At 44.6% G+C, this 12,969-nt stretch overlaps 2 protein-coding genes across 4 annotated transcripts in view; one reads left to right on the forward strand and one right to left on the reverse strand.

Moving 5' to 3' along the window:
- The window catches only part of LOC119183121 (anoctamin-7), a 100,349-nt gene that overhangs the window by 74,921 nt on the left and 12,459 nt on the right, over positions 1-12,969 (reverse strand). The window lies entirely within an intron of this gene.
- LOC119183111 (uncharacterized) overlaps positions 1,860-12,969 on the forward strand; it is a 14,862-nt gene continuing 3,752 nt past the window's right edge. Inside the window, exons 1-4 of the mRNA XM_075888830.1 lie at positions 1,860-2,145; positions 5,221-5,522; positions 9,634-9,859; positions 10,562-10,926. Of these exons, the coding sequence (XP_075744945.1) occupies positions 1,965-2,145; positions 5,221-5,522; positions 9,634-9,859; positions 10,562-10,926 (1,074 nt within the window). The 5' untranslated portion in view covers positions 1,860-1,964. The remainder of the gene's footprint in view (positions 2,146-5,220; positions 5,523-9,633; positions 9,860-10,561; positions 10,927-12,969) is intronic.

The following is a 12,969-nucleotide window of genomic DNA, read 5'->3' on the forward strand; positions in this document are numbered from 1 at the left end:
ATTAAAAAAAAGCAGCGGGATGTTAGTGCTACCATTGTGAGAATCAGCCATGTACATTAAACGAAGTAGTGGAAGAGATATAAAATATTTCATGAGGCCTTTCCACCTTTACATCCCGAACGCGTCAGTTGTGGGAGTCCCTTCACCGCTTCACCGATATTTGTCACCCCGGTGATAGGGCAATAACAGCTTTTCAACAGTAAAAAAATACATTACAAAATAATAAAATCATCAACAACAAAAGGCCGCTGTTTTTCTGTGCTGTCAGTGTCTCGCTGTTGCAGAACATGGCAGCTCCGGCCAGATGAATTTTAGCGTCGACGTTCAGCGGCGCTTCATATCAGTTCTGACACAGGGGACAAGTTTTAAAGGGCATCCTATGCCTACAATTTAATACTGGCATGCATGAAATTGGCTGAGGAAATACTAGTACTTGAGCTGAAGCAATGTTTGAGTCAATGAAGGCTATGTATGCAGTGTTGGCGCCGCTTTGACCACGCGGCAACGTGTTTTAGTTCATATTGAGAGAAACTGTACATGAAACACTATTCAAATAGGATTGAACAATTTTCGAGACCACACACGAGGAGGAAAAAATAGTGTGCCTTTAGCTACTGGAAGACTATTCAAGCTCGCAAAAACGAACTTGAATGGAATTTTTTCTAATAATCTGCTATACTCCGTCAAAGTAAATAAAGTAAAATGAAACTTTAGTGGTTACGTAAAAAAAAAAGGTACATAAGACCTAGGGAACAAATGTTTAGCTGCAGGACAGAAACACGAACAGCCACAAAAAAAGAAAAAAAAAACATGCGTAGGTCAACACTTTCTCGACACTCTTTACGCCAGAGAATTTGTTTCGTACCAACTAGCCGAACCGGATCATAATAAGTAATATAGCTGCTGAGCTTTAACGTCCCAGAGCCATCATGTGATTATGAGGGGCCATTGTGGAGGGTTCCGGAAATTTTGTCCTGGGGTTCTTAAAGTGCACCGACATGCAAGTACCGAATCCTCAAGCATCTTTACCTTCATTGAAAATGCGGCAGCGGTGACCGAGACTAAATTGCGTGACCTGCGGGTCAGCTGCTGAGCGCCATAGACCAGCGTGGTGGTTGCACTGCCCGGCAGAAGACATTACTGTGATGTACTATAAGAAAAGAGGATCTTGGTATCAAACTTTGTTTTGTTTGTCGAAAAAAAGATGTATTTTTACACGAACAGTCGGTGTATCAACCTTTAAAGAAAATAACGTGAGCGTTGCCGATAAGACGTGCTAAGATAAACCTTTCATAGACGGAAGCTCTCCGAGGCGTAATTTCTCCGAGATGTAATGCAACGTTACAGAAGAGCTAAACAAGGCATTTACATCGCTAGAGGCGCGTTCATGCCACCACGCGAGCTTTTCAGATTGTACCAGTAATGGTTGTAGCTCCCGAGTACCAGTATCTAACGTCTCAAAATAAAGTGAAATATACAAGAAACTATAGTCATGGAGAAATCCCAATGAACATGTTCCAGTTAACCAGTAACTTGTCTTGTCTTGTCTTGTCTCCTAGAAGATCTTGGCTCACCAGTAACTTGCACTCAGAAAGTGAGCGCTCAGTTTCTTCTCGTTCTTCTTCGCTTTTTGTCTTTGTCTTCTTATTGCGCCGCAATCGAAACGGTATCCGTGTAGTGAAATCTCACCCTTGACCTCGTGGTTATCTGCAGAGCACGGTCGGCGAAGCAGCTTGGTGGGGCTTTGTATATTGAAACAGTGCCATGTCTCTTTTATGTAAAAGCGTGTATACGCTCTCCCGGAATAGCTCCCGTTCCCGGCGAAGAGCAAAAGAAAACTTGTATGACGACTCTCTACAGAGTCATCCGCATTTGTGGATGTGGCACTTCTCGGTGGCACTGTCTACGAGCGCCATATCGCTTCATTGAGATTGTTCTTCTAAGCCAACTAATGGCTGGCCAGGATGCTTGAGACGCCATCACCGACGAAAAGGTCGAAGAAGTGGGCTGCGTGCGCGCGCCCCAGGAATTCGTCAGCGATGGCTGCCCTGCTGCGTCTCCTGCCGTCGCTGCTGCTAGCGGTGGCGCCGGCCGCCGGGCAACTGCAACGCGTCGAGCTCATCCAGGATCCGCCGCCGTTCGTGCGTGAGTAGGGGACGTGCGGGGAAGCAACGCCATCGGGCGCGTCCGTAGTGGCACGTGATGGCCGAAAAGGTAGCACCTTTTCTGGACGCGTAACAGTGCTGCTGTGATTTGCTTAACTTTCCAATTGAAGACTTGTGATTGAACGAACACAGATAGCAAAGAGAGATAAAGAAACAGCTTCCAAGGGGAACAATAACTTCAACAATCTTATTTTTAAAAATATACAGAAGAAAAAAAATTAATGCGTATGTGTGCAATGGCTTCTTTGTTGACATAAGGTCACGTCACTAAACACGCATTCGCTATTTTTGATGCGTCCTTTATAGGTACTATGCGCCCTTAATCCCTAATGTGTGAAACTTCCAAAAGCGCAGGAGTGATACGTACGTTTCTTTCGTTACCATCGAATTTGAGTTATTTGACATGTCATGTTTAATGCGTACAACTGCCACGCGCATGCGCTTGGTGATTTTTTTGTGGTGCCTTTCCCAAAACAAATTAGTCTGTTAGTCCGTTACCTGTGCTACGTCGCATCCTCTATCATCTTAGTTGTTTTTTGTTGCTCTTTACACCAAAATGTTTTATCTTGTCGCTCATGTACTGAAGGTATCGGTATGAGTGTTTCTATATCATCAGCCTTCTATCGGTATTCGACCAGCAACCTGAATAATCGATCGCAGTAGCAGAACGCCAGACAGGGCACTAATCCAGCGTGCCTTATAAATACGCGCATCTGTTCCCCGTAGTGAGCACCGTATGTTGCCACCACTTCAACGATGCTTGCGCGATAGTGGCATCGCCATCTCGACAACTGGGACAGCGCTACAGAGATCGCACAATATCGATTTGGAATGTGTTGCAAGAGAGCTGCTGAAACTGCCGTGCACTAATTTGTTCTGCAGCTGTTGAGACATACAGTCTCATTAAGAGAGGGGAACAATTCCGCTGCTCTTCCAGCTTTCAACAGAAAGCAGTCCTCCCCAGTAAAAATAATAAAAAAAGGCGGCTGACGCGCGCAGAAACAACGAACCAAATGTTCCATTAAAATTGAAACGGCGCTTCCTAATCTCACGCTACAAATCGCGGTGTTTATAGGACTGCTTGGAATCTCCGGCTGTAATCGGTCGCGCCTTGATGGTTTTCCTGGAACTGGTTGGCGGTTATCTAAAGCAGCTTCTTTTCGCCAAATTGTCCTTGACGGTTAGCGGAGTTCTGAGTTTAAAATAAAGTACTGGAAAACCACAATTATTCCAGCTATTGGTGCTCAAAACGAGTCACTTCAAAAGTTTTTTTTCTGGTAGTACTGAAATTTTCGTGTTATTCGTATTCTATTGTCTGCAGTAGGTGCCAATAAGTACAACTTGAATTGTAACCGTTGCTGTAACCCAAACTCTGATTCCATCGCACTTACACACTTGCAGCATAATAAATGCTCTTGAAGTCGTTAGTAACGTTAGTTACAGATCTCTGATAAGACGAAATGAGTCAAAAATGCTCTGACGGGTAACATTTGGTACTCTCTTGAAAGTATGAACGCAGAATACGCGGCGTGACGCCACCTCACGACGACGAGTGAGAGCTAAGGCAAACAAACAAGATTATTTCATATTTAAACTCTGTGACTTCGAATCTATGAAAAACATCATCTATCTCTCAGTAAGTGCGCAAGAACGTGTCTGCTTCTTGGCACACGGCCATACCGGCTAGCTTCAAACTTACCGCTGAGCCGTAACCTTGTTTTGACCACACAGTAGCCGGCACCATATTTGTCTCTGATGCTTTTTTAATATCACGGTGTTACGCACCAAAACACGATATAATTCTGAGGCATGCATTGGTGGAGAACTCCAGAAATTTCGATCATCTGGTGTCATTTACCGTGCACTGAAAGTACATGGGCATTTAGCATTTCGCCTATACCGAAATGCAGCCGCCGTAGCTATGATCAAACCATTCACCTTCGGGTCAACAGCCGAACACAATAACCAAAGTAACATTGTGGTAGTCTAATGCTCTCTTCACTTGCTGTTTATTTTGTCGTCTACGTGAGGGCTGCGGCGAGCTTAGCGGTCTATTTTGACGCCTGACGTGAGTATTGCAATGCACTTTCACTTGCATATACAAGCAGAAGTGAGAGCCGAGTCGATAATGCGATATTGAGAAAAAATGGGGTAAAGGAATAAGCACCAGATACGAAGAAAAAAACATAGATATGTAGGCGCAGGCCACATCTACGCCACATTTGATAGAAACGCTGAATGTGTTGCCAGAAAACAAAGTGAGACGTAACACACTGGGGCAAGATAGCGCAGTGTCAAAAAGTCGTGGTTAATAATTTCTATTATTTGTTGACTGGTATATCGGTCAAACTGGGCAGTGGTTGAATAATAGAATAATGGACCCTAGATCTGCGTTAAAAGGGCAGCCATGGGGAGTCTCACCTGTGCATACATTGCAAAAAAAAAAATGTGCCGACAATATTGTCTGGAGATAAGAAATCGCTGACACATGCTATATTCACAAGTCCCGTGATACGAGAGTAGAAATCCTGGCTGGGATGTTGCACAAACCAAATTGTTTTTGTTTAACCACAAATAAGTAAGATTTCTCCTGTATGTTCGTGTCATTTATATCTAATGATAAATCTACTGTTGCCTAGTCTGCCACCTTTTTTTGTATCTTCTTCGAGGAAGATACACGAAAATATGCACGTGGGGATAAAAACTCCAGAAGTGATGGTCTCTGATGTTTCTGCCTTAACGCGCAGTTTTTTTTTTTTTTTGTAAGAATGGAATCGTTATAACACTGAGTAATACAGGCTGGTGATGCCAAAGATTGGTTATTGTAAATTAATGTTGACTGTCCGCTGTTGCAACACTAACGTACACGTCATTACAATGACAGAGCAAAATTTTTGCCTTTGATAACAATGTTAAAAAACGAAAGAACAAAAAAAAAATGTTCGCGGAAGGAGCTTCATGTCATATCTCCACTTACATTTCGCTTGAAGCGTTGTTATGCTTTTTAAGGAGAAACCAGAAGCAAAGATCAATGTTCGTGCCTTTCGATGCGCAGCGGGAGGTCCACCTATACTGGTGAACATGGTCAACATGATGGAGCGCGTGATGAACGACCTCGTGCCTCAGATACCAATCATTGGCGAGCCGGAGCTTGCAGCTGGTCCGGTGCTACCCGGTCCTGTGATTCCCGGTCCTGAGATTGCTGCACCTGAAGAGGTCAGCAAAGAGAGCCGAATCAACCAGTCCGCCGAGCCGCAGCCGGACGACGTGGCCATCGATATCAAGGTGGTGCCGCTGGGCGGGCCTAGTTTGGGCCTTGGTGGTATCATCCTGCCGCTACCGCGATTTCAGCGGGAGGTCAGTTTACGTTTAACATTTGACCTCTATAATCACACTGTGCGTGTGTAGCCAACCCTATCGGTCATGGTGTGTCCGTGTTGAGATTCAACGCATTTTTTAATGTACCGAGTAGAATGATGACGCTGAAAGCTATACAGGGTGTCCCACATAACGTAAGCCAAGAATTTGATAGTGAAAGACACTTAGGAGGCGAATTGAACCAAACGCATACTACTCGCACTAGCCTGCAGTTACTAAAGCTATTTTTTTATTTCTCTCTGTACTAATTAATTAATTATTCTTAATTACCTATTTTTTAAATTGGGGGCTGGAAACCCAAAATATGAACACTGAGATGTAGAGCACTTTCAGAAACCACCAACTAAATTGTTTCCTGTACAATGCGTCTCGCGCTATTATTTTTTCCACGTTGTAAAGAAAGCCCGCGAAATGTGAAAAGAAGCCACGTGACGAACCGCGAGCGCACTGCTATAGTGCTACAATAGGTTTTCTTTACAACGCCGAAAAAATAACAGCGCTGCACGTATCGTACAGAAAACAATTTATTCGGTGGCTTCTGAAAGTGCTCTACACCTCAGTGTTCATACTTTGGGTTTCCAGCCCATAATTAAAAAAATTATTAAGATATAATAATTTGTATGGGGAGAAACAAAAAATTGCCTGAGTACCTCCAGGCTAGTGCGAGTAGTATACGCTTTTGGTTCAATTCGCCACTATGTTATGTGGGACACCCTGTATGTTTTATGTGAAATACCCAGTTATGTGGGACACCCTGTATATGAAACAACACGCTAAACGGTTAAGATAACTCTCTACCAACTGAAAGTAGCTGCACGAGGTACTCGGGTATCATCAGTGTAACACAAGGCGAACGTAATTTAACAGTGCACCACCCGGTCTCATGAACAGAGTTCAAATAATTTTCATCTTGGTTGAACAGAGCACACGGGACGAGGATGAAGAAAAATAACACAGACGTCCTCGTCCCGTGTGCGCTGTTCAGCTAAGATGAACCCATACCAGCTTGCTCAAGCTTCCATTCACCTATCGAATTTTCCCAGTTCTTAAAAATAGTTATTATCAAAGAATGTGACTTAAATACAAAGTGTTGCTCAAGAACGTATTTAAATTATTGTGTACAACAAAAATGAGCGCAACATGACCGAAAGCTCCTATTTACTTTTTAACGTCGTCTTCAGGTTATACTCTCAATTCGGTGAATGCACATTTGCACGAATATTGTTACTTGATATCCCCTTCGTATATTTCACTTCTTACCTCAAAGTCGTTGACAAACACTCTATTTGTGAACAAGCTGATCACTAAAACGGCTATATTTACTAGAAAACTGTAAGCAAGCCCCCCCCCCCCCCTCATAACGTGGCAAGCGACCGTACAATTCTGCAATAGACATGACGAGAAGCGCGAATCCGCTTATTAAAACTGGTATTGGTAACTGAAGCTGCTCTGTATTGATGTGGTTAATCTGTGTTCATAGTAGCGCCAGAAGGCTGCCAAATGAGTAATTACCCGTATGAGTTCATGCAGCAAATATTTTTTTTTCATTATACAACACATCACTTGTCTAAACAAAGAATAGGAACAAAGGCAGTAATGCGTACCCGTCATCGTCATGCATATATCTTATGTATTTTGTGCGCGTAGGTTTAGCTGTGCAGGTTCTCTGTGTGTGTCACATCGCATCACGACACAATGAATGGTCAGAAACTGCGCACAATGCCTCAGTGCTGCGACTAAACGCCCAACTTGTCTTTCTATTTGCATGGTGCCTTTTAATGTCAACTGAACCGCAATTATAATGACCAGAAGCTGGAATGCTTGCTTTTCACTCCCAAAGATTCTCTCTTCATGGGAGCGAAATCGAAGGATGCCCATGTGCTTAGATTTAGGTGCACGGGGTAGAATCTCAGGGAGTCAAGAGAGAGAGTAAACTTTATTTGCACATAACGCGCAGCATTCCAAATGGTCGGGCCCCTATTCCAGGGCTCCGCTGGCCCTAGCCATTCTACCCGTTGGACCAGGCAGCGCTGATCAACAATTGCCGAGCTGGACAGCAGCGCCTCCCATTGTACCTCTGTGTTGTTCATGTTGTGGTGTTCTTCATTGTGATGCGTACACTCCCACGTGATGTGAAACAGAGTTGGTGTGGTGTATAGTGGTTAGCAAAGCTGCCTTCCAGGGAGTCAAAATTAACGATGATTTCCCTACTTCGGCGTGCCTGATGAGCAATGACGGTATTGGCAACTAAAATACCGTAATTTGATTGCATTACGAAGACTCCCTGTGACGTCTATTGTTAAGACATAGCCATCCCATTGCGCCTTCAGCTGCACCGTGGGCTCCTCGCTGTATACCTACTGTTGTGATCCGCCCCCGTGTCTTGGCCCCGCTCAGACGCGTGGAAGGATTTTGACTTTGTCGCGCTTCCGGAGGTGTCCAGAAAGCCATAGCACAGCGAATTATTCGACTCACCTCGAGCTCTTTGAGGCCGCACGGCCGACGGATTACCTGGAAAGGACTGTTTTGCTATCTGGGTGGCCTAGATAGACTGGCCCCTTCTGCATTTCTGAAGTCATCGGAATGCACCTGAAAATGAGCCGAGTGCCGTGGAGAACGTCTTAGGTGACGTTTTGTGCATTTCAAAGGGCATTTCATGCGCACCATGGACTGCCCGGCAGCAATGCTTTCTTCATGAGTCAACCATGAGCCGGGCCAACAGGTTGGGTTGACTCTGTGTGTGGACTGTGCCAGTGATGCCGTGCTATCACCTTTCCTGGGAGGGGTTTGTGACTTTGCCTCTTCGTGAGCGCAGTGAAAGACGACGATCCCATTGGAGGGTCCTGGACTCAATTGTATTCCCTCGCAGGGAATCTTGGGAAGACGGAGGACATGAAACGCGAGTGCAAAGACGCTCGGGTGTACTTTTCCTTTTTTTTTTGTCCTGAACTATCATGCTACCTAATCACGTAAATACTGTAAATAAACGTTTAAGTTTTCAGCTCCGTCTCTTCGGTTCGTCTTCGCCCTGACACTTAGATGGCTTCGAGTCCCGACTAAGTCCCCCAGTCACAACACTAGCCTACATGTGCGTCGTATGTTCTGCGCGTGATTCGGGCATGCGCGTTGAGGTGTGTGTCAGTGAATGTGCCCACTTTCACGTACGCCGGAACGTGCTAGTGGTGGCTTTAATATTAAACGATGCGCTACTAAGAAATGGGTTATCGAACACCCACAAAAGAGCCATGTAGGCAATGGCGTAAGTAGGTACGAGTAAACTGCCGCGCATTTGATGCGTTGGCTAGTCTATTCACGTATACACGTACGCAAAGATCTGGTATTTGGGTGCTCGGCTTGATTTCAATGCCGCCTTTCAAAACATGGTGTGGAAACGTAGTGATATTTTGCATGGTAGCCCTTGCTGCTGTCGCTGTGGAGTCTTGATGACACCTTGAGTACATAATAGTAAGAGATGTGCATTAAAGATTTAATCTATGTAGTATAAAATAAAAAAAATTATCAAAGCCGTCATATTTGAATCGAGGATATCTTTGCTAAGCCCCAGCCGCTTCATTGCAAAACCATGCATAAGCTCTACCATATAAAGCCTGGAGATAATGATGCCAAGAAAACGTATGGGTGTTAACTGTATGTGTTGTTGAAGTATGATAATTACGCAACAAAGGGAATCATACGTGGACGAAAAAAAAACAACGAGCTACTATATGGGTATACGATCCCACAACCTCTACATTATGCATGCAGACTACGGTGATGACAGTTCTACTGTCGACTTTCTCCATTTTATTGGATGTTTATCACAGTGTAACACTAGAAGTGTTAGCCAGCGCCACTTGTAGCCATGGTGGTAGATGTGAAACATTCGCTTTGCCTTTTTCTTTGGTGTTTTAATGGCTGCGGAGGTATGGTTTATGGCGCACGCAACAACGACCGTGGTATCGACGGGCAATCGATTGCATAAGGCACGAACTATAATGCTTAGGTATGCACAACTGGGTCTTGCGTGCAGCCTAACGGTGAAACGCATGTGAAAGCAAGTTTTCATTCTTTTTTTTCTTGTCGTGTGCAGCCCGTTGCCTCGGCCTCCAAGGGAAAGGACATGCTGAGAAAGAAGCACAACGCAACGAAACCTACAGCTGGTAGCGCTGAATCGGAGCATCGCAAGGTGGCCGTCCTAGAGGTGGTCAGGGAAAACAAATCTCACCCAGTGCTGCTCCCCGTCTCCAATAGCGACGTCAGCTCGAGTAATGAAACCAACGAGAAACCGTCACCTTCCCCGTCTTCAAGCTCAGCAGGTGCTTGAATCAAGCTTTAACTTCAAAATGCGTGAAAAACAGTTCAGGATCGACGGTGAAAAAAATTCAGGGCTGTATAAAGAACATCGTTTACACGACTTTCTTGATAAGTTTGGGTCTGCTGAACATTTCTTCTAGGGTAAATAATGACAACACAAGAAAACATTTACACGCCGGAGTCACTTCGTTGTCTTAAAACATAAGTTCTCGCCTTTCATGTGCTGAAACAATCATGTGATTCCCAATTACGCCATGATGCGGGACTCCGCATTGATTCTTACCATGCAGCTGAAATTCTTAACGTGCACTCAGATCTAAGTACATGAATATTTTTTAATTTAACCTCGCCAATATTTCTCTGAACAAACACAGCCCTCAACAATGCTCATTTTGATGCAGCAGTCCGTATTTTATGCAAGGGTGGCGCCAAGATTTTCCACAAATGAGGGGGGGGGGGGGATAAGGGGGCACCCATTACCAGCGGGTTCGTTCACGGGGGCAGGAAGGCGACTAACTCATGTGTCTTGTTTTGACTATACGCTCGCGTGAGGAGCATATGGGCATCTAAAACGCCACTTGTAGATGGTGTCCTCGTTCCTCAGGTTCCCATACCAAAGTATGCGGAGCTCGAAGTTGGCACCGCCCACAGGGTGTTCTATAATGAAAGCCAAACAACAGGTATACCCATGCGTTTGTGTGCAGCTTCCGAGCTCCCGTCTTCGTCGAAGTCAGGGTTACGTCTACGGTCGCCGGCGAAGTTGGCTCAACAGAAGCTGCAAGACGAGGACACACCGGTGGTGGCCGTCCAGGCAGATTCGTCGGTGGCCTCAAGCCGCAGGGCACCGAAAGTTGAGAAGGTCTCGCAGTCGGAGCCCGGCAGAGTGACCACTTTTGGTTCCAACAACACTGACCTGGCGTCCTCGTCCACCGAGACCGGAATAGCGGCCGCCTGTTACGCCCTCTTTCTACGTCACGGGCTACTGCTTCTGGTACTGGCCGTCGTTTGCGGCATCTCTTGCCTCCTGGGTGCGCTGCTGCCCGTCTTTTGCAGAAGGCGGCGTGCACAGGTAAGCAACATGAGTTTCCGGAATGATACGCAGTCAGCGTCTACAATTTAGGGACCATTTGGTGTGGGAAATACCTTTGATTCGCCAGAAACTAGTTAGTCTATTTGCTCAGTCTGCCTAGTACATGTTGAGGCGCTTTAGACGCGCTGGAAGTATAAGTTCAGGGCTACCTCTCTGAGTAACGGAAATATGACGTTCTTGTGAATGGTGGCTTCGAAACATTTTAAAAGTTGACTGTACCTACTGTGCAAAGCGGTCTGTTGGGTTTGTGAGAGCTCCGATCATGACTGTGTTTAACTATGTTAGAGCATTGCATCAATTTATTGTGATGCGTTAGTGTGGGATGTTTTTGTGAGCCAGGCCTTCTCGTTTCTTACCTATATATCCACACGAAAAGGTAACTGTGCAGGCAAACCTCCGAAAAGATTTCAATATTTTAGGGGTGAGGCTCCTTGGGGTATGGGTTGTTCCCTCGTAGTAGAAGTATGGTGTAGTAGTACCCACATCTAGTTAGCTTTCAGAATTGATCACTAGATGGCATTATGTGTATATGTTCTTGAAGGTATCGCTAGATGGCTTTAGTGGGTTTCGTGAAAAATCTGACTGCATTTCCGAGGAGTGAAGTGTCCGTCCGTGTGTCAGGTTCATCACATACAGACAAATGGATGGATGGATGGACTCATGAACAGAGACTTCGCCCCACTCATAATTCACTCGCAGACAGACAGATAGATGGATGGACGGATGGATGGACGCTTCGTCCCTCTCATCATCATTTACTTCGTGTATATGCTGGGAATTGTTTCAGAGAACGTGACAAGTCTTGTATGTCATAATTCATGTTTTTCGTCTGCACTGTAAGCATGAGTCCAGTCGACAGACTCCCTGTGTTTGAGCGTTGTGAGTAGGATTATGCTACTGTGACGCCCAGGAATGTAATTTGTGATTTGCATATCTAATTGTAGAATACTCTGTATATTGTTTGGACTGTCTGATATAGCAGTCTTAACGCAGCATTGTGGGGACAACAAAACTGGACTGACCACCCGAGCCTTTGCAAAAAGGCGTAAAGTGTTGAGACGATTAGACCTGGTTACACAGCTATCGATAGCGAATATATAGATTATTAGACGCGTATTCAGAAACAATGTCTGCCTCGGAAGCGGTGAATTTTCGAGAAGTATCCTGACAAAAAAGAAAACCAAACAAAACACAGACAGCACCAGTTCCTTATCGCTTTTCTTTCCTTTTTCAGTTGTGCCTAAAAGGGTTTCCCCTGTTGGCGCGCTTCACTAGTCAAAGAAAACATCTTGAACATATATTATTGTAAATCTACTCTGTGAACTGGGCTAATTTTGCTTTCTTTATAACGTAAATGCACAAATGCCGCGCACTTGCCTGTCTTCACAGACACTGCCATTTCAGTTCATCGTCTATTTCGGGCTAATAATTATTACACCAACAAACGATGAATGAAAGTGAATGGGAAATATTTCTATAGTCTTTAACAATAAAGTGGTAGTTGTGGCGTAAATGTCAACAAATCAAAGCCGACAAAATGAAAGCTTGGGATCAAAATGTCGTAAGTTCTGTCCCTGCCTGCTGCAAGTTGTCTATTCGTGCACTTTTAATTTCTTCTGCCTTTATGTAATACTTACCGCATTACAGTTAGAAACTACAAGTAATGTCCCTACACATTTTAAACTTAATTCTCAATTGTTCTGACTACGTTTAACATAGCATATAAAATGAGCCCCTGATCACTTGCCCTTTTTTTGTGTATTTCCAGGCTTTTAGTGACGGAATTTACAGCTCATGTGTTTCTGCGCTCATTTCACCTGCATAAACGTTCCATAAATTTCGTACCGGTTAGAAATCACTTCGGTTAAAAAAACACGTGTTGTATTTCGTAAGTACGTGTTCACCTTTTTCATCGATTGCCGCTGGTTCTGTAATAGCAGAAGAATTTCTTCTGGAAGCTTTGTCTCTGCGACAGGCGTTTATTTGCCCGCTCACTTGCCCGGATTAAACGAGTGGCTTCAG

The sequence above is a fragment of the Rhipicephalus microplus genome, chromosome 3 (genome assembly GCF_043290135.1).
Source record: "Rhipicephalus microplus isolate Deutch F79 chromosome 3, USDA_Rmic, whole genome shotgun sequence".
NCBI lineage: Eukaryota > Metazoa > Arthropoda > Arachnida > Ixodida > Ixodidae > Rhipicephalus > Rhipicephalus microplus.